The sequence below is a fragment of the Macrobrachium nipponense genome, chromosome 33, assembly GCF_015104395.2.
Source record: "Macrobrachium nipponense isolate FS-2020 chromosome 33, ASM1510439v2, whole genome shotgun sequence".
NCBI classification, from domain to species: domain Eukaryota; kingdom Metazoa; phylum Arthropoda; class Malacostraca; order Decapoda; family Palaemonidae; genus Macrobrachium; species Macrobrachium nipponense.
Window position 1 is genome coordinate 27898995 of NC_087219.1, and position 27500 is coordinate 27926494.

Sequence of the window (27500 nt, forward strand, 5' to 3'; positions counted from 1 at the left end):
TTTTTTCGGGGTAATTTGGTTGCAAAAAAAGGGGATAATATACATGAATTAAATTAAAAATGTTTAAATAACAAAGTAAATTTAAACTAAATAACGAGTAAAGTAAACAATTTAGGGAATAAAACTTTGCAGTTTCGTCGTCTGCTGTTCGTAACTGTGTTTGTGGCGCGCGCGCTTAGGAACCAGCAACAGTAACAGTAAAGTGCAATGTGGAGTGAACTGAGACCAAAATGTGTATAATAACAATCAAATAAGCACTGTGGAGTTTCAGTTGTGATGGCAGTAAGGATAAAAACCGCCGATTACAAGGTAAGAATGAATTCAGTTCAAACCATAACCCCGGGAATAACAGTTTCATACTTTCACTAATAGGACAACAAAATGTTGTTTTAATTGTGCTGATACAACTGCAATCTTGAGTAAGATCAATAAACGTTACATATATACGCTAACAATTGTTCAAATGAGTGCTGGGAAGGCTGGGGAAAGATGGTGGCCATCACTGATCAGAACCTTCCATGCAAAACGTAGCCGCCATATTGGATTTCAAAACTGACTTGAAAATGACAATTTGTCGATTGCATTTTTCCTAACTATACAAACCTGAGGTCCTTTAACAATAGGAAGTACTAGCGGCAGCTGGAACGGTCGTAAGCTTCGAACAAGGGGAGAACGGTAGTTAACTGCTTGTCCGATCGTCGCGCGCCGCGCGACTGGGAGGTAAAACAAATCACTTTTGCTTTTGGCCCATGCAAAATACGCAGAGTGAGGGGTGGCATGAGGAGGGACTATATAGGACCTCAGGTTTGTATAGTTAGGAAAAATGACAATTGTCTAAAATTGCATTTTTCCTAACTATACAAACCTGAGGTCCTTTTACAATAGGAAGGTACTAGCGGCAGCTGGATAGGTCGTAAGCTTTCGAACAAGGGGTTCGGTAGTTAACTGCTTGTCCGACAGGCGCGCGGCGCGCGACTGGGAGGTAAACAATCACTTTTGCTTTTGGCCCAAGCAAAAACTGCAGAGTGAGGGGTGGCATGAGGTGGGGCTATGTGTAAAAGGACCTCAGGTTTGTATAGTTAGGAAAAAATGCAATTTTAGACAAATTGTCATTTGTTCCGACACGGCATACAAAACCTTCGGTCCTTTTACAATAGGAAGACTCACTTCTTGGTGGGTGGAATCTGAGTCTTTTGTGAACAGACTGGTGTTCGCCCAACCTTGGAAGCCTCCCTGGTCGTAAGAGCGAGGGAGGGATCCAAGCCTCTGTCCGATTGATCGGGGTGTGCACCGCAGGATCAATGGTCAGACCTCTGGACCGAGTACTAAGAGAGAGGCAAGCGTATCTCTTCGTACCAGCAATGTAAGAACTTGTTCCTGTACAGGAGCAAAGTTAAAAGTCATGGTTTTTGACTCTTGTAGGCATCCACTTCCCCCCCTTGTAGAAGGAAGTGGTGGATATTCTGCTCCCATCCCTCGTGAAAGGGATAGGATGGGGCTCTGTCATATAGCTCACCGGCATCTCGTCCTTATCCAGCAGGTGATGAGCGTATCCCTCTACCCACAGGTAGAGGGAAGAAAAAGATAGAAAGAGAAGCCAGTCACTTTCTCATCACTATCTATTCATACAGTCACACCAGGACTCGATGCTGTTCAGCCTGCTAGGGTCTGGGTTAGCTAGACGACGTGTTGAGCAGCCACCACGGGTCCTAAGGAAACCGATCCAAGGACCTATGGGCAATATCCAAGAGGTATAAGGAAGTTGCCGGTGGTCTGGTTGTACCAGACCCCCGCCTTCCATACCTGCGCCACGGAGAAGTTTCTTACGAAACGCCAACGAGGGGGCCAATACTTCTGACTTCGTGAGTTCTCGGACGGGACGTACGGATGTCGTCACTACCATCAGCCTCCTACGCCCTCCTGAAGACCTCACGCAGCCAGGACGAAAGAGTGTTCTTGATACTTCTTTCTTGTTGACCCCTTTGCTAACGGAGAGGCGTCGACACTCAGGCCCGAGGTGTCGAGTTCTCTTCAGATAGCGCCGTAGCGTCCTCCCAGGACAAAAGCAGCATCTCATCCACATCATTATCTGCATGACGCTCCCGTACTCTCTTCGCCGATGCCAGGTCCAGCAAGACGAGGGTCATTTGAGTTCCCTGGGTTGGCAAGACCTTTGGAAGCTGCTCCTAAGCAAGGAGATCTCGAACGAGTTCGAGATGTCCAATCCCGTCAGTTTCAGAGGAGCGACAAGGCGGCTCTGTATCCTTGACTGTGGGAACTTAGAGGAGCTTCCTCGGCGAAGAAAAAACGAGGAAATCCGTCTACCTGCTGAAAGATTGGCTCTGAGAAGAGATAGGCCCCGTCTAACAACACCAACCACCGAAGACGGCGACTTCCCCTGGTACACAGCTGCAGAGGACTGACGGACGTTTCCAGCCATCTCTGTTGCTGCGCTACGAAAAAAGCTTCTCGTACGCAAGAGAAGGTGGATAACAGCCAGCCGTGAAGACGTAGGGACTGGACTGCTCGGTGGTACCGCTCGACGTGTGGCTGGCCGAGAAGGTTGTGCCAATGGGGAATCTCTCTCGGTTCTCTTGCGAGAAGAGCCAGCAGGTCCGGATACCAAATGGCCTGTGGCCATTTGGAAGCCATCAGGATCATCCTGAGATTCGGGATGACCAGTGCTCGACTGATCACCTTGCGAATCAGGCTGAACGGGGGAAAGGCATAGGCGAAGAGCGTCCTCTGCAGCTGCCCATGGATCCGGCACGGCCGAGAAGAACACCTGGAGCTTCCTGATGTGCCGGATGGCGAACAGATCCTCGACTGGTCGCCCCCACAGGTCGAAGAGCCTTTCCGCCACGTCCTGGTGTAGAGACCATTCGGCTCCTTATCACCTGATCCCGACGGCTGAGCGTCGTCTGCTACTACATTCCTTCCCTGGAATGTAGCGTGCCGACAGCTCTATTGAGTGTGCCATCGGCCCACTCGTGCACCTGCCGAGTCAACTGATACAACGGGAGAGACACTAGGCCCCCCCTGTTTGTTGACGTAAGCCACCACCGTGGTGTTGTCGTACATCAACACCACTGAGTGTCCCATCAAGCGGTCCTGGAACTCTTGGAGAGCAAGGAACGCTGCCTTTAGTTCCAGTACATTGATGTGAAGGTGCTTGTCGTTCTCGTACCACACTCCTGAAGTCCGCAACTCTTCCAGGTGTGCACCACATCCCTCGGTCGATGCGTCTGAGAGCAGCTGCATGTCCGGGGGGAGAGTGCCCGGAGGCACTCCTCTTAAGGGGTTTTGGGGTTCCTGTCGTCCAGTCACCTGGCTAGGTCCTGCCTCACCCTCCTGTGTCAGTGACCATGGAAGGCTTGGGGGATCCGTCGCCTGTGACCAACTCTCCTTTGGTCTCCCTGAAGAGACCGCAGGTGAAGACGCCCGTTAGGGACTGGCTTCCCGAGTGACGACAGGTGTCCGATCACGACTTGCCATTGCTGAGCTACCTGTTCCTGCCGAGACAGGAACTGGTTGGCTGCCTCCCTGAATCTGCTACCGTGTCGATCAGCATACCCAGGTATTCATCATCCTGCTTGTGCTCGAGATCGGACTTTTCGAAGTTCAGAACGATCCCCAGATCGCGACAGAACTCGAGCAGTCGATCCCTGTCCTGTAGCAACTGCGAGCGGGAGCTCGCCAGGACTAACCAATCGTCGAGATACCTCATCAGACGTATCCCGTGCGAATGGGCCCAAGCAGACACCAGAGTGAACACTCGCGTGAACACCTGTGGGGCGGTTGAGAGACCGAAGCAACGTGGCCTGACTGGTACCACCCGTCCCGTCGAGGATGAAGCGGAGGTACTTTCTGGAGGACTGATGAATGGGTATTTGTAGATCCGCATCCTTCAAGTCCACTGAAAGCATGAAATCGTTCTCCCTGATAGAGTCGAGCACTGAGCGTGCCGTCTCCATCGTGAACCGGGTCTGGCGAACCAACCGGTTCGGGGAAGAGAGATCTATCACTGGGCGCCAGCCTGTTGTAGACTTTTCCACCAGGAAGAGTCGGCTGTAAGCCCGGTGACTGATCCGTACCGATTTCTACAGTTCTCTTGCTCAGCATGGTCTTGATCTCCTGTCTCAATGCTACGTCCTTCGATGTCCCTGGAACGTACGCCTGCTGTTGGACCGGGTCCCAATGGCTGGCCAGGCACTCCCCCACTTCCGGCAGCAGGTGAGGGGGAATGCCGTCCTTCCATTGTGAACGTCGTCTGGTTGGGGCTGATCGAGACCTGACAGGAGAGAGCCGATACCGCTCCGACTCATTCCAGTCCTCGTCGAGGTCGAAACCTCAGGAGGACCGAAGGGATATATAAATACGATGTCCGAAGACACGTAGAAACGCCTCTGTCGCAGTAGAGGAGGTGAAGGAGCTTGTTCGACCGTCCAGAACCGAGAGAGCCTCCTTGTCCGGAGACGAGGAGACTACCTGGCTCAACCCAGTCGGCAAGCTCGATCGCGGCAGACCCACCGTCGATTTGGATTCCCTCTCGGGCCCCAAAACGACTCGAGCCGAGACGTGGCTCTGCTGGTGGGAGCGGCGATCCTTCCCCGAGGTCATTGTGCTGACGAATCAGCGCCGTAACCTCGGCAAAGTTCCTCTGGATCTCGGAAGTCACAGCATCTTGCAGAGTGGGACCGTTAAGCCCTTCGAACAAGAGCATATTCCGAGAACCTTCCTCCTAAGAAGGGGGAACAGCGACAGCCCTCTCGGTCTTCCCCATCCACTTGCGCATACGTCCTGGCCGGTCCAAGAACCGTGCCTGGCACGTAGGGCGTCGTGGTGGGATCATGAGGGGCGCACCCCTCACGATCACTCCTCAATACCTCGCTCCTCCCGGTGTAACACGAGGAGGTTGAAGGTACGGGAGAGGCAGACCTGACGCTCCTCGTCGCTCGCTGGCAGGACCAGCAGGCTTGGAGGGCTGCAGGCGATCGTCAACCCGCGGTGACGATCGAGCTGCAGGCCTGGTCGAACCGTCTCGCTGTGGAGAACGGCTGGACTGAGCACAGCGGCACTGATCTCGAGTGTCAGAAGAGCTGGTGCTGGTTGCCGTACCCGATCGCTCTCTGTGAGAGCGACGGTCAGGCGACCTGCAGGCTCCACTGTCGCAGTGAGACCGGTGTTCTTGTCCTCACGGCACGTCACGTCGCTGGTTCCAGCCGTGGCTGGCACCGGCGAACGGGAGGACCTCTTCCAGCCTCAGCCCGTGTCGGTCGTGGAACCGTCACGTCCCCGGGTAGCCAGCTGTTCCACCGCGAGAGTGGAGAGCTGGTCTGGTGAGAGTCGCAATGAGCGGCTGTCACCAGTCTTCCGCCCCGTGCCGTGAACCTGACGCTGTAGCGGACTCAGAGGTCTGGTTCCTGGCTGCACGGTCGCTGGTAGGCGACCGTACACTCGGTACCTACCCGTCCCGCGAACGGGAGGCCGAGACGGACCCTGATGCAGTGGCAGAACCACTGACACCAGGCGAGGAAGTACCGGTGTTAGCCGGTACCACCCCTCCTGGTCCCCGTAGTCTTCTTCCTTGCGGAAGAAGAGACGGGTCCCCGCTCCCGAAGGAGCAGGAGGACCAGCGGAAGGAACCCTCCCGTCCCACCGAGGTGAGACGGGTCCCGAGAAGCTCCCGAGGAAGCTTCTTAGGAGGGAGGAGGCGACCTTCTTCTTCCTCGGCTGTAAAGCCTTAGAAGTCGAAGGGGAAGAGGCGGCGGCCGACGACGATGAAGAAGATGAAGACGACGACCACGACAACCTTCCTCCTCTTCTTCGTCAGCTTCCTCAGGACAGACATAAGATCTGCTATCCAGGGCGGAGCCGGGGCTGCTGTAGCCGAAGCCCACAGGGCCCGGACGCACCTGTACAGACAGACGCCAAAGTCTGGGGTAGTACCACCACGAACAGGGACGACATCAGCAGGTATGGGCATCTCAGGAACAGCAGGCACGGCCAGCACATCATCGGTAGGGACAGCCGCGCAGCAACGGCAGGAACAGCCAGCGCAGCAACGGCAGGAAACAGCCAGCGAGCAGGCGACAGCCAGCGCAGTAACTGCATGACAGTCAGCCCAGAATCGGCAAGGTACGGCAGGCAGCACGGAAACACAAGGAAGTGGAGCAGCAGCCAGCAACATCCTGGTACCGGCGGCAGGTCCAGGGGCGAGTTCTAGGGCAGCGGAAGTGTGGTCGCTGCAGCGCGGCAACCACGAGCGGCGGCGGCACGCCCCCCCTCTCGTACGGCGAACGGCACTTCACAGCGGCTGTAGGCAAGACTGTTACCACGTGAGGCGAGTACACCAGGTGAGGAGGGACGTCGTCACCTGGTTGCGTGGTCACCACTCCATGGGTGACCGCAGTAGGCCAGACATAGAACCGCAGCCCCTGGACACCAGCACGCTCTGCAATTGGAAGGACGCCCATACCTCACCAAGGTCCACTCTCGTGGCAGTAGCACTGCGGAAATAATAGTAGTAGCGATTAATGGGGGGGAAATCCCCTCGTGCGGGGGTTTGATTCCCTCCCGAACGAGTGGAAGACCACCCCTAATACAATTGTACATCGGGCACCGAGCGCCCTCCCCCGCGCTCGCAGCTCGGACGGTCGGGCGAGGAAAAGAACGCCGATAACCTCCCCCCCCCCCTAAGGGGAAGAGCCATCTGTGGGAACTGAGCGGGGGGGTCTCGTTCCCCACCCCCGCACAGTACCCCATGTTACCCAACAACAAAAAGGGATTGACGAAGGCAAAAATCTATTTCTGGGTGATTGGCTCGTGTCGCCCTATGAAAGTAATCCTTAATATCATCTTTCTAGGTAAAATTATCCTAAAATTACCAGAGAAAAAACAAAATTAAGAAAATGTCAGTAAGACTGACTCGCTCACTCTTAAAAAGAAGTGTCGGTATGATATAGGGGCGAGTGTGGAACACTACCACGAGACAAACACCAATTAGAACTTCCCTATCAGAATCCCCCTAAGAGAGAGCCGATACCAACGGGCGATGCAGCCTCTACTACTACTACTAGAGGACGCCACGGACAGCAGCGCCCCTAGCGGTCATCCTTAAATAAAACATAAATACATCTTGTCCTGCAAGGGGGGGGAAAACAAACCATAAAAAGGATGGGTTTCATAGGGCGACACGAGCCAATCACCCAGAATAGATTTTTCCTTCGTCAAATCCCTTTTCTGGGCTCAGCTCGTGTCGGACCTATGAAAGAGTACCAGAGAAACAGACAAGATGGGAAAGGGAAAAATGAAAAAACACATTAAAATGATGGATATAATATAAGTAAATCAAATAACAGCATACAAATTAAGTACTTAAACTACTTATTACAGTAATCAATAACAGAATGTTAGTAAACTTAAGTACTTAAAAGGTAGTCCAAACAAAAATCATAAATATGCATGTAAAATAAGGAAATGTTTGAATTTACTTAATTAGAACATATAGTACAATTATATACATACATGTGCCTACCCTAGCATAAAAATAAGGGTAGATACACTCAATTCCTCATTAATAACAACTAATACAATTAATTCAAATATGTACAAACACATTGTGACTGAAGTTATCACAAATCCAATTGGAGAATTTTATACAAACATATTGTGGCCTATCCTAGCATAAAAATAAGGGTAGGACCACTGAAGTACATATCAGTACAAGGGTGGTTGTCCCTAGCAAAAAAATAAGGGACAAACCACTACAACACACAACGGCTAAGGCTATGATGATGAGTAGCCTGGTGATAGGTTGAGGCATGTTGGTTGAAGTAGGTAGAAAGGAGACCTGGATTAATACTACAAACTACTAAGCAGTATCAGGGGAAAAAACTATGTTTCCCGCTGCTACTGCTGAAAACTTTAAAGATTCCAAGGACTTTAAATAATGCCGTTTAAAGACTGTCGGGGATTTCCATCCAGTATACTCTAAGATCTCAAACGTTCATATGTTGGAAATAATTAATAGAGGTGGCTACTCCCCTGATATCATGTGCTTTTGGGAATGACTCAGGCGGGTTGGCTTGTTTAATGAAGTAAAGGATTTGCTGCTAATACCTTTAACTGACAAAGTACCACCTTTTTCTCTCATGAAGAGAGCACCAGAGGACCTAGAAGAAGTACGAGATAGAAATGCTCTAAGAGTTGATACTGGGCAGAGAGAAGGATCCTGTGGAAGTGGGATAACCTTCCAAGGAGCCCACCTTGCAAGATGGATCTTCATTTTTGGCTAAAAAGCTACGATCCGGAGCAAGTAGAAACTTCTCCTGATGGGAGGAATTCCAACATGACCCGCATCCCTGGATAGAGCCGACAGTTCTGAAATTCTCGCTCCTGAGGCTAGGCTTAATAAGAATAATGTCTTCCTCAGGAGCATTATGAATGTACAAGATGAGTGGTCAGTATCACCGAAGCTAGTTTGAGAACATCATTTAAGAACCATGAAACTGTAGTAGGCCTCTGAGAAGGTCTAAGTCTAGCACAGGCTTTAGGGATCGATGTGAAATAAGATTCAGTCAAATCTATCTGAAAACCTACTTGAAGATTTTCTTCAAAGCCGACTTATGAGTGGTAATCGTGCTAGCTGCTAACCTTTTTCAAATAAAGATCTGAAAAAGGATATAGCCAAATTAACTGTCATGGTGTAGTGTTCGATTCTCTCAAGAAAGATGCTAATTTCTTAACAGCTGAGTCATATTGTCTAATGGTTGACTCCCTTTTATCTGATTAGGAAGAGAATATTCTGTGGGTCAATGTCAGCATCTTTATTAGCCGCAAAACTTCATGAAGTCCATAAAGTTAGGGTCTGGAGAGTTCCTGAGGAAGCGAACACAGTCCTCATTGTACTGGTTGTGATAGTTTGGGGTTGGGGATCCGTTGAGGTCGGAGACCCAATTCCAAAAGAAGTGGATACCAGTTGCTCTTGGGCCAGTTCGGTGCAATCAGAGCTATTATCCCTTTGAAAGACCTTAGTTTGTCTAGGACTTTCAAGAGAGATTCACTGGAGGAAAAAACATAAATTCTCCTCCATTTGATTCCAATCCAACGACAGGGCGTCCGTGGCATAAGCCAGAGGGTCCAGGTTGGGGGCCACATAGCAAGGGAGCTTGTGGTTTGCTTGTGAGGCAGAAGAGGTCCACTTGGAGACCTGGGACTCTCCGGCTTACCCACTGGAATGACCCGACGTCCAGAGACACTCTGATTCCAGAGGGACTGACCGGGACAGGGCGTCTGCTATCACATTTCTTACTCCTGCCAGATGAGTGGCAGATAGATGCCATTTGTGTTTGCTTGCTAATGCAAAGATGGCTATCATGACATGGTTCACATGTTTGGATTTGGACCCTCCTCTGTTGATGCAATGAACTACCACTGCACTGTCCAAAACTAGCCTTAGATGAGACTTTTTCGGGGGAAGCAGTCTCTTTCAAAGTAAGAAATACTGCCATTGCTTCCAACACATTTATGTGAAGCTGGCGAAATTGAACTGACCAAGTCCCCTGAACCTGTTTGAACTGAGAGTATCCCCCCCACCCGGACAGGGATGCGTCCGTGTGAATGGTTAACATTGGAGGGGATATTGAAGGGGTACTTTCTTGGCTAAGTTCTTTACTTTTGACCAAGGCCGTAGTTGGTTGCGGAGGGGATCTGTGGGATTACTGACAAACTTGTCTCGATATTTGGAGTTTGCTTTTGACCGCCAAATTCGATTTATATCTTTCAGCCTTGCTTTCAGAAGGATATCTGTTACCGAAGCAAACTGAAGAGACCCTAGGATTCTCTCCTGCGGTTTCTTTCTTGACGTTTGTTTGCACTTGAGAAATTGCCTGACAGATTTTGCTATTTCCTTCCGTTTGGCTACTGGAATTGATAGATTGTGGGAGGACAAATCCCATTGGATTCCTAGCCACTGAAAACGAGATTCCGGAAACAAGTCTGGATTTCGTTTTGTTTGTCTGGAACCCCAGATGTTCCAGAAAGTGAACTACCTTTTTTCCGGTAGCTTTGAGACATTCCTCGACTGTTGGTGCCCAGATTAACCAATCGTTCGAGGTATGCCGCTACCATGATTCCCTGAGCTCTCAATTGTTGTACAACCACTTCTGCTATCTTTGTGAATACCCTGGGGGCTACATTCAGCCCGAAGGGCATCACTTTGAATGAGAATGTCTGACTTCCTAGCCTGAATCCTAGGAATGGGCGGAAGTGCCTGCTATGGGATATGATAGTATGCGTCTGTAAGATCGATGGAGCATGTGACGGCTCCACGCGGAAGTAAGGTCCTTACTTGCGAGAGGGTAAGCATCTTGAACTTGTCGCAGCGAATGAAAGAGTTTAGCTTTGACAAGTCTAAGATTACCCTTCTTTTTGTTGAGCCTTTCTTTGGCACGCTGAATAAGCGACCTTGAAATTTTAGATGTTTGACTCTCGCAATAGCTCCTTTCTGAAGGAGTTCTTCCGCGTAATCTATCAATTCCTTTGACGGTACCTGATGGAATGATTTGATTGGAGGAGGATCTTGGATCCAGCTCCAGCCTAATCCCTTGGACACTATGCTCTGTGCCCAATTGCTGAACCCCCACCTGTGGCGGAAGAGGAACAGCCTCCCTCCTACCTGGGGAGCCTCATTGCTGATGGGCGGGTTGGCCACCACGCCCTCCTCTGAACTGTTACTCCTTGTGCCCCTTCCTGCGCCACGGTGACGAAAGTAACCTCTCGCCTACCCACCTCGTTTGAGAGTAGCCTTGAGCCTCATAAGCAGGGTTAAAGGCAGGCGAGATAGCATAGGAAGTCGAAGGTTGCGATTGCTGGGGCACCAGGAGGAAAGGCTGAGATTGCTTAGATGTAGCAGGTTGGTCCTTGTTGGGTGACTGGGACTGCCTGCACAAACTGCTGCTGATGCTGGAGTTTTTTATATGGCTGGAACCTCCTACCAGCCTTCTTTGGTTTCTTCCAGCAGTGGGAACGGATTCCTGTTTCCTCTTAGAGGAAATACCCCACCTAGCTCTAAGGCTCTGGTTGAGTCTAGCAGCTTCGTGGTGGACTTCGTTCACTGCTGACTCTGGGAAGAGATCCGCTCCCCATCATGCTGGCAAGTCAAGAGTCTATTAGGCTCGTGCCTGATGGTGCACTCTTGAAGAACATGCTTCCGACAGTTCTTCCTGGCTTGGAAGAAGTCAAAAGCGTCTAACAGAACCGTCTGAAATTGCGATTTTGCTAGGATTTTGATAGCGGTTCGTTCGCGTAAGATAGCGCAGCCATTTCCGTGACGATGAGTGAGTTAAGGGACCCTGCCAACCCTAGTTCGCGCATCGAACTATGCCTGGATTAGGGGAGTCCGGCAGCCTAGGTAACTTCTCACCGAACTGGTCCATAGCGCAGTCCGGCTTGAGTTTACCCTGCGTGAAAGTGGCTGGCAGGTGGTTTTTCCCCATAACTCTCCGAAGGCGGGAAAGAGTGGAGAAGTGGACTCCGACTCTCTCAACTGTGGAACGGGCTCATCCTTGAGGACTGCCTGAAGAGCCTTCTCCACCATTTCGTGGCGAACGGAAGAGAGACCTCCTCTATTCCGTGGCGAAAATAGTGAAGGGGCTCTTATAGGCCTGGAGTTTAGTATTAGTACACTCCCAGTCCTCAAGGCAGTGAACCCATTCCCGTTGGGCGTGATCTCTACTGTAGAGGACTGACTCCTTCGAGATCTTGTCCTCCCTTGTAAGAGCCGTTGGAGTCAGCCTAGCATACCCGATGAAGGCTGTGACAGACCCGGAGGATAGAACTCGAAGACCTCAATCCTTCGAGTGCCAAACTCCGGGATCGAAATCATGCCCGTCCTTAAAGGGAGCGTAGGCCGCTACTCTCATGGATTCTCCATAGAGAAAGCTGGCAAGGAGTCGTAAGACGGGAGTTGGAGAATCCCCGTGCTAGAAGCAGGGGATACTGGGGGAGGAGCCTGGGATAGCCCAACCATCCGATCCTCATTCTCCCTTACTCTATTCGAGAGTTCCTGGACCGTCTGTCCAGTTTGAGACAGAGTGCTCGACAATTGTGCGAACATCTGCTCAAAACGTGTTCCCAAAGCTGAGATTTGGGAACCAATCATCACTCCTACCTGCTCCATCATTCCTGGTGAGACATTGGAGAAGGAACGCAGGAGCTGGTGCTTGCCACCCCTGCCGGCATAGCCGGAGAGGGGGCAGCGGAGGCGGGAGAAGGCAACGACTCGGAGGTAGCGCGAGCTTTCTCCTCGAAGCCTTGCCTCGGAGCTCTTCGACTGTGAAGAGCTTGGCTTAGCCTTCACCGCGTCGGCGTAAGAAGTCGATGACTTCCTAGCCGAAGAAGACGAAGACGACTTCCTAGAAGTCGTCTTAGACAATGTCTTCGGTTCTCTCTTTCCCTTCTCCTTAGGAGGTACAGAGAGAGCGGGAGTGCGGCTAGGGATCTCGGATCCCGGAAAGCTTGGAAAGAGGCGAAGAAGAAGGGACAGGAGAAGATCCAGGAGCGGCCAAGGAAAGACCTTGGGCGCCCGACAAACCTACCTCAACCAACAAATCCTCACTCACTACCGCCATCGGCTCGAGATTCAGGTCCAGGCCGGCGACGTCTGGAACTGACTCCTGGGCGGCTCCGACCCCAACGACTGCTGGAGTTCTTGCTGGATGGCGGCTATCACGGGGGCGCTGGCGGACAAGGGGTCGACGTAGCCCGTCGACTTGCCCGCAGGGAAGATCTGGATGGCCAGCTTCTTGTCCAATATGTAGGGCTGCCCTTGGCGGCGTTCTTCCCAAAGCCGCCCACCCACGCTTTCAGGGTGGCGAGGGCAACTTCCCTCACCGCTAGCCTGAAAGAAAGGCTGAATTAGCTACCAATTGCGGACAGGGTTAACAAACTTACGAACTAAAAGTGTTAGTAAATTGATAAATAACCTCATAATGGTCTTACCCCACCAACCAGCTGATCGACCAGGTCGTAGCATATAGTGCAGGCCTCGGGATGCCAGACGATAGACTCGTTGAACAAGGTGGCACATGGGGCGTGAGACCTGCACTCGTCATGTCCGCAGGGGTCGTGCAGCGTCGCATTACAAGCGAGGACCTGACAGTTGGTAGCCTGTAAGTGAAAACGTACATGAGTACAAAGTAAACACTTACAGCCTAACATATGCTCCGCTGGTGCCGGAGCGATAAAGTTAGATAAAACCAGAGCCCTGCTAAAATACGTGTGGTAACCATGTTGGAAGGCAGGCTATGGCTCCGCCAGTGGCGGAGGCACGAGAATCAACCAACTAGGAGTGGTGGTAATGGAAACCACAACGGATAATGGCGGGGATGGTTGATTAACATAAATATTATAATACACAATTCATTGTAAAATATCTTAAATTAGGGTATATCCTTAACATAGCATGGTAACAACATAAAAACCAACTTTTTTTTTCTCCACCCGTCTACTAGAAGAGTGCGTAGGTAAGGGTAAGCTCCCTTCCGGTAGCGGGGGGAGAGAAATAAGGAGATAGTATAGGCAAGCAATCGACCATCCATAGCACCCACCCTGTCCGCTAGCGGAGCCAATATCCTATAACCAAAGGGGCCCCGGCTGCGACGGAAGGCTCCTTTCATATCGTAAGGGAGGTGGCTGAGTAACGGGTAGGGGGGGAAGGAGGTCCCGGTGAAACGCGGCGGGAGCGAGGAAAGGGGGAAGGGGTGGCCTACTCCTCCCCGCCTCACCAACTACCCGTATAGGAGACCCGGTACCTCATAGTGGTCGCCCTATACCCCGCTGGCGGAACCCCCCGGCACCTCCGGAATGTGAGAGAAGGCTATGAGGTTGTTATGACAACCAAGGGGTCCCCCAGCTCCTCCCTACATCGAGAGGGAGGGAAGGGGCAGGGTAAGGTGCTATGGAACACGTGACCACCAGTGGCCTAGGCCGCGAACAACACAACCGTGGTAGGGCCACGTGAACCAAGCTGTACCAATACATGGAACAAGCACCTAGGCTAGCCAATAACCCCCTAAATAAAAATAATAAATACATCGAAAGGTGGAAGAGACACTTTTAGTAAAAGAGAAAGATAAACCCAGGAGGAGGCAAACTATTCCAAGAAACAGGAGCCTACTCGGAGCCAGCGATAGCCGATGTAGAGCAAGAGCCGGGATGCTGGGCCAGAATAAAAAATAATAATAATAGCCCTAAATACCAAGCTAAGAGAATGGTAAGAGGCTAACTAGCTTAAACTCGATGTAAAACAATGAACGTGATAAAGTAAGCCCATAAGTATAAGAGTCCCAGTATGGTGGAAGACCGGAATTCTTACGAGGCAGCATGGCCGCCACGAGACAACCGGGGAAACCGTATATGACCTATAAAAAGGAAAATACTGGTACCCGGAAGATAAAACTGTGATAAAAAAAATATTACTTATGAGTTACTTAACTTAGCCGTGGCAATTGCTGAGCGTTCCATCGTAGAATACGAGATAAATCCTGAGAAATATAGCACAAGTAAAATCTGCGTCTAGACGCTGGCGCTAAAATTTAAGGATGACCGCTAGGGGCGCTGCGTCCGTGGCGTCCTCTAGTAGTAGTAGAGAGGGCTGCATCGCCCGTTGGTATCGGCTCTCTCTTAGGGGGATTCTGATAGGGAAGTTCTAATTGGTGTTTGTCTCGTGGTAGTGTTCCACACTCGCCCCTATATCATACCGACACTTCTTTTTAAGAGTGAGCGAGTCAGTCTTACTGACATTTTCTTAATTTTGTTTTTTCTCTGGTAATTTTAGGATAATTTTACCTAGAAAGATGATATTAAGGATTACTTTCATAGGCCGACACGAGCTGAGCCCAGAAATAAGAGCCCATAGAGCAATCGTGCCATCGGCACGAATACCAGGCATAAGGATCAATTCCCTGACTGAGCGGAACTTGAACCAAATAATATTGATGCAATCAATAATAAGGAACAACAAAAATGAAAAATGCATCTTGCAAACGATTCACTTCACAAAGAATAAGGGCTCGGATCGAGCGCATTCGCGCCCTCGGCACCGAGCGCAAGGGTGAAAGGTTCATTCCTTACCTTTATGGATCAAGGTTTCTGGAAACCTTGATCCATAATGATTGATGCAATCAAGAATATATGAAATGAAAGACTACTGCGCTTGCGATTTCACTTCATACAAATAAAAAAGGGGAAGGATCAATTCCCGTGAATAGCGGAACATTGATCCCAGTCAACATGCAATCTCAATAAAAAAATGAAAATGAAAAAGAACTGCACTTGCGATTTCACTTCATTCAAAATAAAAAGGGGGAAGGATCAATCTCCGGGTAAGCTCGGAAACTGATCCAAAATGAGTATTGCTACAATAAAAAATAATATATGAAATGAAAAAGAATACTGTACTTGCGATTCCACTTTCATACTGAATAAGTTTCCGTGTCGAGCGCATTCGTTCGGCAACGGGCATACAGGTCAAAAAAATATAAATGAAAAGAGCACTTACTTACGATTTTCATCTACACATTTCCAACCCAATATACGCTCGGAGCGAGCGCTCCCGCCCCCCTCGGCACCGAGCATAACCCAATCCGAGGATCATTCTGGGAAAATGAATTCCCGCAATTACGCCCTTCAGTCCCAGGCACTGGGTAATCGGAGGGGCGTTGTGAACCAAGATCCTTTAATTCACAATTGAATTCAATGAAATGATTGTACTTACAATTCAGTTTCACTAGATACATAGAAAAAGAAAAACACAATCATGCGAAAGCAAACGACGATGAAGCGGGCAGAGAGCGATGATACACGTCCACACGCCAGCAGGCCGAAAGCAAAAGTGGTTTGTTTACCTCCCAGTCGCGCGCGCGCGCCTGTCGGACAAGCAGTTAACTACCGAACCCCTTGTTCGAAAGCTTACGACCTATCCAGCTGCCGCTAGTACCTTCCTATTGTAAAAGGACCGAAGGTTTGTATGCCGTGTCGGAACAAATGCAATTTTCGACAAATTGTCATTTGTTCCAGATACGTAAATACAAACCCTCCCCGGTCCTTTGAAACAATAGGAAGACTCACTTCTTGGTGGGAGGAATCTGAGTCTTTTTGATGAACAGACTGGTGTTCGTCCATCCCTGGAATGCCTCCCTGGTCGTAAGAGCGAGGGAGGGATCCAAGCCTCTGTCCGATTGATCGGGGTGTGCACCGCAGGATCAATGGTCAGACCTCTGGGCCGAGTACTAAGAGAGAGGCAAGCGTATCTCTTTGTACCAGCATTGTAAGAACTTTTTCCTTTACATGAGCAAATGTAAAGTAATGGGTTTGTCTCATGTCGGCATCCACTTTCTCCCCCTTGTTGGAGAAAGTGGTGGATATTTACTCCTATCTCTAGTTAAAGAGGTAGGATGGAGCTCTGTTGAATAGCTTACCTGCATCTGACTCCCTTCCAGCAAGGTAACGACCGTATCCCTCTGCCCACAGGTAGAGGTAGAAAAAAGATGGTGAAGAGAAGCCAGTCCACTCTCTCATTCACTGCATTCATTCTCCCAGTCCATACAGGAATCGATGCTGTTCTGCCTGCTCGGGTGCTGGGTAAGCTTACACAACGTGTTGAGCAGCCACCACAGGTCCCAAGGAAAAAGTATCCAAGGACTTGTGGGCAATATCCCGAAGGTAGAAGGACGTGAAGGTAGTCTGGTTGGCCCAGACGCCTGCCTTCAGGACCTGCGCCACGGAGAAGTTCTTACGGAACGCTAAGGAGGGTCCGATACCTCTGACTTCGTGGGCTCTCGGACGGAGCGTACGGATGTCGTCGCTACCCATCACTTCGTACGCTCTCCTGATCACCTCACGCAGCCAGAAGAAAGCGTGTTCTTGGAGACTTCTTTCTTGGTAACCCAGTGCTAACGAAGAGGCGTCGACACTCAGGCCTGAGATGTCGAGTTCTCTTCAGATAGCGCCGTAGCGCCCTCACAGGACAAAGCAGCATCTCATCCGCATCATTATCGGTGAAGTCCAGGAGGGAGGGGGGATCGTGAAAGACTCGAACCTGTCGTCAGGGATCGACGGATTCTGAGTCTTAGCTACGAAGTTCGGGACGAAATCGAGCGTCACAGATCCCCAGCCTCTGGTATGTTTAACATCATAAGGAAAGGCCATGTAGTTCCCTACTCTCTTCGCCGATGCCAGGGCCAGCAAGAAGAGGGTCTTGAGGGTCAGATCCTGTCTGACGACTCTCGGAGTGGCTCGAAGGGTCTTCGAGTCAAACTCCTAAGTACGAGAGTCACATCCCACGCAGGTGGGGGCCTGAGTTCCCTGGGTGGGCAAGACCTTCCGAAGCTCCTCATTAGCAAGGATATCCTCGAACGAATTCGAGATGTCCAGTCCCCTCAGTTTTAGGACGAGAGCCAGGGCGGCTCTATATCCCTTAACTGTGGGTACTGAGAGGAGCTTTCTCGGCGAAGAAAACACGAGGAAATCCGCTACCTGCTGAAGAGTGGCTCTGAGAGGAGACAGACCTGTCTACGACACCAACCACAGAAGACGGCCCACTTCCCCTGGTACACAGCTGCAGAGGACTGTCGGACGTGTCCAGCCCATCTCTGTTGCTGCGCTACGAGAAAGCCTCTCGTTCGCAAGAGATGGTGGATAACAGCCAGCCGTGAAGTTGAAGGGACTGGACTGCTTGGTGGTAACCGTTCTACTTGTGGCTGGTGGGCTAGAAGGTTGTGCCAAGTGGGTAGCTCTCTCGGTGCGTCCGCAAGAAGAGCCAGCAGGTCCGGATACCAAACGGCTTGTGGTCGTTTGGGAGCCACCAGGATCATTCTGAGATTGGGAGTGACCAGCGCTCGACTGATCACTTTCCGAATCAGACAGAAGGGAGGAAAGGCGTAAGCGAAGAGGTTGTCCCAGGGGTGTTGGAGAGCGTCCTCTGCAGCTGCCCATGGGTCCGGCACAGCTGAAAAGAAAACCTGAAGTTTTCTGTTGTGCCGGGTGGCGAACAGGTCTACGACCGGTCGCCCCCACAGGTTGAAGAGCCTTTCCGCCACGTCTTGGTGTAGAGACCATTCGGTCCCTATCACCTGATCACCCGACGGCTGAGCTTGTCTGCTACTACATTCCTCTTGCTGGAATGTAGCGTGCTGACAGCTATCGAGTGAGCCGTGGCCCACTCGTGCACCTGCACCGTCAACTGATGGAGCGGAAGAGACACTAGCCCCCCCTGCTTGTTGACATATGCCACTACTGTGGTGTTGTCGCACATCAACACCACTGAGTGTCCCACCAAGCGGGTCCTGAAACTCTTGGAGAGCGTTGAACGCCCGCCTTGAGTTCCAGGACATTGATGTGAAGGTGCTTCTCGTGATGGTCCCGCCCACACACCTGCAGTCAGCAACTCCTCCAGGTGTTGCGCCCCCCCATCCCTCGGTCGATGCGTCTGAGAACAGAAGCACTCCGGGGGCGGGGGGGAGTGCGTATGGGGCACTCCTCTTAAGAGGTTTTTCTTGTCGTCGAGCCACCAGGCTAGGTCCTGCCTCACCTTGTCCGTGATAGCCACGGGAAAGTAAGAGGATCCTTGGCCTGAGACCAACTCTCCCTTAGTCTCCACTGGAGAGACCGTAGGTGAAGACGCCCGTGAGGGACTAACTTCTCGAGTGACGACAGATGGCCGATCACGACTTGCCATTGCTGTGCTGGCCTGTTCCTGCCGAGACAGGAACCGGCCGGCTGCCTCCCTGAATTGCTGATACGCAAGTCTGCGGGAAAGACTTGCCCTGCTACCGTATCTATCAGCATACCCAGGTACTTCATCTTCTGCTTGGGTTCGAGGTCGGACTTCTCGTAGTTTATCACGATCCCCAGATCGCGCGACAAAAACTTGAGGAGTCGATCTCTGTCCTGTAGCAACTGCGAGCGGGAGCTCGCCAGGACTAGCCAATCGTCGAGATACCTCAGAAGACGTATCCCGTTCGAATGGGCCCAAGCCGACACCAGAGTGAACACTCGCGTGAACACCTGTGGGGCGGTTGAGAGACCGAAACAAAGTGCCCTGAATTGGTACACCGTCCCGTCAAAGATGAAGCGGAGGTACTTTCTGGAGGACTGATGGATGGGTATTTGAAAATACGCGTCCTTCAGGTCCACTGAAAGCATTGAAAAAAATCCGTTACCCCCTGATCGAGTCGAGCACTGAGCGTGCCGACTCCATCGTGAACCGCGTCGTGCGAACGAAGCGGTTCAGGGGAGAGAGGTCTATCACCGGACGCCAGCCCCCCGATGCCTTCTCCACTAGGAGAGGGCGGCTGTAAAAGCCCGGTGACTGGTCCTCCAACGATTTTCTAACAGCTCGTTTCGCCAGCATGTCTTGATCTCCTGTCGAAGAGCGTTGTCCTTTGCTGATCCCCGGACATAGGTCTGTAGATGGACCGGTTTTGGAGATGAGGGGGGGGCCGAGACTCGAAGGGTAGTAGATATCCCTCCCGAAGGACGTCTACTATCCAGTTCTCGGCGCCGTAGCGCTGCCAAGTCGCCCAATGGCTCGCAGGCACCCCCCCACTTCCGGCAGCAGGTGAGGGGGAACGCCGTCCCTAGCGTTTCCCTCCTCGTTTCGACTTCATTTCCAGCACCTCCTCGGGGAAAAGGAGGGCTGGGAGGGAGGGCTGGTTGCGGCCTCCTCTAGCAGAAGTTGAAACAGCTGGAGTCTTCACACGGGGTTTGGACGGTGCAACCGTCTTCGCCGCCGTGGAAGCGCTAGCCAAGCTCTTTGGTTTGGCCGCAGTTACTCGAGATTGCCCAGAAAACCTTCGAGACTGCCTGGTGGACTAAGCGGTCACTCTCGTCAGTGCGCCGCCGTTCCACCGCAGCGTCCACCATCTCTCCAGGAAAGAGAGCTGGGGAACTCCTAAGAGGTCCATTTCGTAGCCCGAGTGCCGCCTCACGCCCGGCCCCCCCCTTGGTCACTCGGGTAAGGACTGCGTCCCTACGTCGAAGAACCAAGTTGGCCCACAGGTTAGCAGTCTGATGGGCGAGGTAAGAGATTGCTCTTCCTCCAGACTGGCACAGTCTCCTGAAAGAAGCGTCGTCTTCCGAAGGCAGAACTCCCGGAGCGCCGGCCGCTACTTTGGATATTGTGAGGGACCACAAATCCAACCAACCAGGAAACTGCCTGGAATGCTGCCATAGCGGTAGATTCCAGGGCAAGTGCCTCCTGCTGCGAGAACCATAGGTTCTCCGACAGGAGCTGCTGCAGGGACACACCTGGAGTCAGCCTCGCTAACTCCGGTTAACCTGTTTCGGCAGTATCGGGTCTTCCGACGGCACGTAAAATCGCCTCTGTCGCTGTAGAGGAGGAGGAAGCAGCTTAGAGGACCGTCCGGATTTTAGCGAGTCCTCCCGTCTGAGACGAGATTCTCCACCTGATCCAGGACCGAGTCCGCAAGTTCTGATCGTGGCAACCCCACCATCATTTTGGGCTCCCTCTTGGGACCCCAAAATGATTCGAGCCGGGACGTGGGCTCTGCTGGTGGTAGCGACGATCCTTCCGCAAGGTCATTATGCAGACGCATCAGCTTAATGACCTCTGCGAAGTTCCTCTGTATCTCAGGCGTTACAGCGTCTTGTGGAGTAGGACCGTCCAGTCCCTCCAGCAAGAGCATATCCCTCGATACTCCTCCTTCAGAAGGAGGAACAGCGACAGACCCCTGACGGTCGCCTCCAACTACTTGCGCGTACGTTCTGGTCGGTCCTAAGACCGTGCCTGAGCCGTACGGCGTCATAGCTGGGTCACGAGCGGCGCACCTCTCGTGATCGCTCCTCGGTACCTCGCTCCTTCCCGGTACGCCCGAGGAGGTTGAAGGTACGGGAGAGAGGCAGACCTGACGCTCCCCCCTCGTCGCTGGCAGGACCAGCGTGCGTGGATGGCTGCGCTGATCGTCAACCCGCGGTGACGTCGAGCAGCAGGCCTAGCGTTGCCGCTCGCCTGGGGCGATTGGCTCGGGCTGAGAACTCGAGACCGATCTCTAGCGTCAGGCGAGCTGCCGCTGGTCACCGTCTCCGCCCGGTCCCATCGGGAGCGGCGGACGGGTGACCTGCTAGGCTCTCTGTCGCGTCGAGACCGGCCAGCGTCCTCTCGGCGCGTCCAACCGCTTGGTACCAGCCGTGGCTGGTACCGGCGGCCGTGGGGACTCCTTCCTCGCCTCAACCCCGTGGCGGTCAGCGACCGTCACGTCAGCCCCGAGCAGCCAGTTGATCGCGTGCGAGAGACGCTGCCCACTGGGCCTGGCGAGAGTCGTGTGCACGACTCTCGCCAGTCTTCTGCTCCGCGCCGCTGTCTTGACGGCGAGCGAGCTCGGGCGTCAAAACTTTGGCTGGACGGTCCTCTTTGGAAGAGCGTCCACTCGGTGCTTCTCGCGAACGAGAAGCGGCCGAGACGGAACCTGGTTTAGCGGCAGAACCCAGCTACGCACCAGGTGAGGACGCACCAGCCGAGGCTGGTGCACCTCTGGTCCCCGTCGACTTCTTCTTTGCAGAAGAAGCGACGGGCCCCGTTCCCGAAGGAACAGGAGGACCAGCAGAAGAGCTCCCCAGCTCGCCTGTTGCGAGCCGGGCCCTTAGAAGATCCCGAAGGAGTCTTCTTAGGGGGGGAGGAGGCACCCTTCTTCTTCTTCGGCTGTTTAGCCTTAGAAGTCGAAGGGGAAGGAGAGGCAGCAGACGACGAAGAAGACGATGAAGACGACGACGACACCTTCTTCCTCTTCCTCCTCTTCTTCTTCGCCAGGCTCCGCAGAACAGACGTCAGGTCTTCCATCCAGGAGGGAGCCGGGGCAGTTGCCGAAGCAACAGGGCCCGACTGCACCTGTCCGGAAAGACCTGAGACTGTGACAGCACCACCAGCAGCAGGAACAACAGGAACAGGTCCGGGAACAGCAGGAACGGCAGGAACATCTGAAAGAGAATGCCGATCTGAAAAGGAAAGAGTAGCTGGAACGGCAACAGGTACGGCAGGCACGGCAGGTACCACGGGAGAGACCAGGCGTCCTGTCGGCAGTCACCGTCATCCGTGGCACTGGCGGCAGGTCCAGGGGGGTACTCTTTGGGCAGCGGAAGTCCGGGGTCGGCAAAGCAAGAATCCAGGTGGTGGTGGCACCGTCCTCTTTGGCACGGCAGCAATGGGTTTTTGTATAGCCGCCGTGGGTGTCACCGATATTATATGGGGCGTATACACCAGATGCGGTGGCATCTCATATGCTGGTGTCGTCACTGAGGTAGTAGTAGTGGTCACCGCACCATGAGTGACCACTGCCGACCCCGCCAACCGTTGAAGCAACCCCTGGATGCTGGGCACTCCCTGCAGTCCCAGCGACTCCCACACCTGTCCCAAGTCGTCCTTCGCTGATGGCACACCTGCGGAAGCAACAGTCGGGTTAGTTGGAGGGGCTTCCTCGCGCCTGGGGGAGAAACACCCCCCCCAGAGCGGACGGAAGACCCCGAGTACAGCTGTACGTCCGGGTAGCGGGCGCCCTCATCCACACTCGACGGATCGAGAGAGGAAAAGGACTCCGCTACCCCCCCCGCAGGGGAAGGCGCGAAACGTGGGGGCTGGCCGGGGGGCAGGAAAGAGGACGAAGTGTCCGTTACCAAAGGAGTCACTGGACTTTCCGATGACTTCTTGGGCGGCCTAAGTCTCTTCCTGCCCTCGTACAGCACCCACTGCGCCTCGGACCAATTCATACATGTGACACATGGCTCGTTGCGGGAGCACTCTCGCCCCCGACAACGAGTACAAACCTCGTGGGGGTCCACGTCAACAAATGACCTAAAACCTCCACATCTACGCCCCTCCAGCCCGGGACACACTCTACGGGCGACTGGAGGGCGCGGCGATATCTCCATTTCTTCCAATTCACTCATTGCAAGATCAATAAGAATTGTAAAAGTACTTACAGTCACTCCTGATTTATACAGAAAGAGAGGCAAATACTCAAACTCAAAGCAAACGACAAAGCGGGCAGAGCGATGACGAACACGTCCTTCCACACACGGGCCGAAAGCAAAAGTGATTTGTTTACCTCCCAGTCGCGCGGCGCGCGACGATCGGACAAGCAGTTAACTACCGTTCTCCCCTTGTTCGAAGCTTACGACCGTTCCAGCTGCCGCTAGCTACTTCCTATTGTTAAAGGACCGAGGGTTTGTATTACGTATCGGAACAAACATGTTTTACAAAGAGCTCACATGCTTATTTTAGTTCGTATGGGGCTTTCACATATCACATTATGTTGACGAAACTTCAATCTTTTAAATGGTATGCTTAGAGTTGCAATTGTATTCTTGTTTCACCAAATAAATATCGAGTGAATAAGACCCGTCCGCCGTGATGAGGGTTGGCCTTCTGTGGTGTTTTACCCTAACGCGTCCTGACACCGGAGTAGGGTCTTTAGCTCCGTTTCTCACCAACAAGAAGTCGCGTCTGATGCCCATCTCCGATGTCAGGACGCGTTATAATGTACTTTTTTAGGGGTTGTACACATTGATCGTACATGGTTCACCCCTGTACCATGCGGTTTTTTACCCTAAGTCGTGGTTGAAAGTCATTGTTTACGATTTTTGTGAAGAACTTTTTCGGAGGGTAGCCTCAAACACGGTAGTCAGTGGCTTGGCTAGTCCAGTCAGTTGTTTACTTTACCCTATAGCCTAATTTTGGCGACGGACAAATATTTCACACATACAAATCAATAAGAAATCAGCAACCTTTTAAATCTTGCTTAGGTTAATCTGGCTTCTGCTTTGGGGGACAGACCAGCAGTAGGTAGGTAGGTAGGCCTAAGCAAGTGAGACAGGCTTAAGCCTTGTTCTACGATAGGTTGACAAGCGAATGGCTTGATACTTTAATGAACTACCTAATTACTTCAAAGGCTACTAAAGATTTTATAATAATAAAAACTTAAGCACATACCTGTTAATACAACTCATGGTAGATTTTATTTATGTTAAACTTTCTCTGTCAATATTTTTGTCCGAAAGAGGCGCGACTTCGAAAGAGGTAACCTTAGTAATAAAGAAGTGTATCCTTCGTAACGGCTCCTCATTAGCTTCTCCAATTTTCCTATTTTCTAATGAATGAGTCTTATTTCCTTTGTCCTCAGGCGACCATTACCTCACAAATCAATATATTTCTATTATCTTTACTCTTCCGCTCCATATTTTAAATATTACTTGATTGAACACCAGGTATTTGCCTTTCTTTTGTCGTCTCATTGTTTTTTATTATGCCTTGTTTAATCTCGGACTTGCTCCTACTTATTGGCAGTCGTCTATACGCTACCAAATTGTACCTCTTAAATTTGGCATTAAATAATATGGCGTTATTGAATTATTCTTATTTTGTATATATGTTTTTTTTTAAAGTCTTTAGGTATTCCCAGAATATATTTGTCGTAAAATACCGTACATTTGTGGGACAATTAACTTACTAAAATTATTTCAGTTTTAAAATTCAAGGCTTAATGCACTTCAAGTTTATATATATATATATATATATATATATATATATATATATATATATATATATATATATATATCGTAAAATATCCTTTAATCTACCGAAAACGTACAAAAATTATTAAAATTTTATCGTAATTCAGTTTAATAGTTCGTGAGAACTTGTCAAATATTCGTACAAGCACGTAGTAATGCATAATCTGTACCTTATAATATGCTATGTGTTAGGTTTTGCTTATATCACAGGTGTTGTATTGGTATTTCTGTTTACTGCTTTTCTGATTTAGTTCTCCGTGATACATGTAGCAATTGTTACACAGTTGACGTCATAGAAATTAAATAGCCTATTTCTAAAAGGGTGTTTCAAGAAGAGAATGACTCATGATTAAAGTATGAACTTGCACAAATAAAGCAAAATAATAACTTTTAATAATAGGAATAAATTAGTAACGGCCAACAATAATGGAGAATGTGATATCACGGTGAGAAGAGGGAAACGCAGAAAGTGGCGTATCTGTTGGGGTGTTAAATGAGCTGCTACTGATGAATATTTTAAGTAAATTATTCTGGCTAATGTTGAGGAAATGCCCTACATACTGGGTTCATCCGTGATTTAATCATGGCAGTCATTATTCTTCATTTTCTTTCTTTCTTTAGACCTAAGTTCAACGAAGATGGGCATAACTTCAACACTGCATATCATGTAGACCTATCATAGGTTCTTATGTTACAACAGTTATGCTTCAGGTTCAAACGCGCTCTTTATCAGCGATTTTGATAAAGTAAATGATCAGCAATAATGATCATTTACAGAGCGACGTAGGCACTTTCCTTTTACACCCCCCCCTCCCCCTTTCCTTGTGATCGCCCAAGCAAATAGCCGATAACAAATGATGCTCCTCACACCATTTCCGAACAACGGCCTTTTTCTGGTACCTACGTCACGTTCTCGCAACGCATGCCGTGATTATTAGATGTAATGACAAGAAGAAGAAGAAGAAGAAGAAGAAGAAGAAGAAGAAGAAGATGAATTTCGAGATGGACTAAAACGAACACTCAATCAGTGAACTCCAAAACGAAGCAAGGCTGAAAAGAGATTAGAATAAGCTTAGAAAAGAGAGTAGTACATAACATGGGATGTAGTAGTACATTAATGTCATTTGGGTAAAGAGATTAGCAATAAGGGAGACAAAGGCTATTAAAGCAAAACTATTTACATTTATAGATAGCTCTGAACCGATCACAGCATGCCCACAGCTGCGTTTAGCGTAGTAAGCCTTCGGAACCAGGAACCACGGAATGGTTGAGGTATCACGACAAGAAACAATAAAAACGAGATAAATTAGAAAATTTCAAGTTAAAAAAAAATGAAAGTAAAGACATGAAGAAATTGGGATTCGGGGAAGGAACCGACAAGAACTAGTCTATCAAAGACCTCGGGGCAAATGATACAGTTGCAAGCCAGACTAGGCTATAATTTGGACTTCGGCTAACGCACGAAAATGCAAAGATGGCTTTTCTACAACATTGCACAGATCATTTGTTCTCATGCAAGGAACTATAAAGAAGACTGTGCCATAACATTATAACAAGAGAATATAAAATCTCGCTATCATACCTGCCAGGAATAAAGAACTGGCTGTCACAGCTGTTTGTGAATTTACCAAGTTGATTACCAGGACCGCACTGAACAGTATGCCACGAACACTTAAAAGTTTAGTCAAGATAAAACTAAAAACAAAAAATGACAAAAATAATCAACTTTCTCTTTGTCTTCTGTGGTGGTAATATTGGTGGCCGGAAATAAAATTACAGGGAAAAATAAAATCACAATTTTGGCCAGAAAAAACAAAAAGTCACATTACTTTATGGTGGCCGGTATTGGTGTCACATGGATAAATTCGAATTAATTCTTGGATGTCATTATCTTTTTTATATTTACAGACTTTTGTTTATGTTTTTACGGTAATCCCCAACGGGCTCGTAGGGAATAACACGCCGCAAAGTTGATACATGGAGGCGTACCGGGTTATGATTTGACTCCAACACTACCTAGGAAAGATTAATGTGCCTTTTTTTTAAACTGTGACATTTTTACCCGGATTAGAAAAAAATATTTCCAGTTCTGTTTGTCAGTAATTAGACCCGCGATTTATTGTAATGACATCTCTATATCGTGATTAGACCAGCCTAGACCTAAATACGTAATGATAGCATGCGTATAGTAAAACGCACACACACACACACGTATGCACATACATAATCCTGATTCCTCAAATCAAGGCCACGCCAATATAACAAATAATGAAAGAATAGAAGCGAAATATACTGTAATTGTCATGGCATTGAGTTCGGTCTATCGGTGATTAGACCAACCTTGACATAAGTACTATAATGATAGCATATCTATAGTATACACCAATACATACATACGCACAAACACAAACACGTGTACACAGCACAAACATGCCACTTCACCAAACCAAGGACACACCAACAACAAAGCGAATATAACGAGAGAAAATGCTATGTAATTGACAGAACAGTTTACGAAACAAATCGATAAAACAGCAGCTTTCGGCCTCTTTGTTATTAGTTCAAACCAGCATTTACTAATTTCTGGGTAGGGTAGTGGTGAACTAAAAATGGAGGTAACGACACACATATTATATATATATATATATATATATATATATATATATATATATATATACATACACTTAAGACGAATTTCTTTAAACAACAAACAGGAAAACATTATTGTACTCAAAATTTGATTTTTCAATACTTAAGTTTCCCCTTCACTACTGACTTGGGGAAAAGAAAAGTTTCTCTCTCTCCACATAAGAGCACCAGTAGAAAAATATATTTTCCCTTACATCCATGCCATAAAACAAAACAAAAATTCAATCCTACTTTCTCTTTTTATATGAAGTCTCAAAAACGTGCGT

General features: G+C 49.9%; 2 protein-coding genes across 6 annotated transcripts in view; both read right to left on the reverse strand.

Moving 5' to 3' along the window:
- The window catches only part of LOC135202624 (sister chromatid cohesion protein DCC1-like), a 77597-nt gene extending 53442 nt beyond the window's left edge, over nucleotides 1-24155 (reverse strand). Inside the window, exon 1 of the mRNA XM_064232121.1 lies at nucleotides 24005-24155. Within this exon, the coding sequence (XP_064088191.1) occupies nucleotides 24005-24021 (17 nt within the window). The 5' untranslated portion in view covers nucleotides 24022-24155. The remainder of the gene's footprint in view (nucleotides 1-24004) is intronic.
- Nucleotides 1-27500, reverse strand: part of LOC135203053 (two pore calcium channel protein 1-like) — a 734396-nt gene that overhangs the window by 192979 nt on the left and 513917 nt on the right. The window lies entirely within an intron of this gene.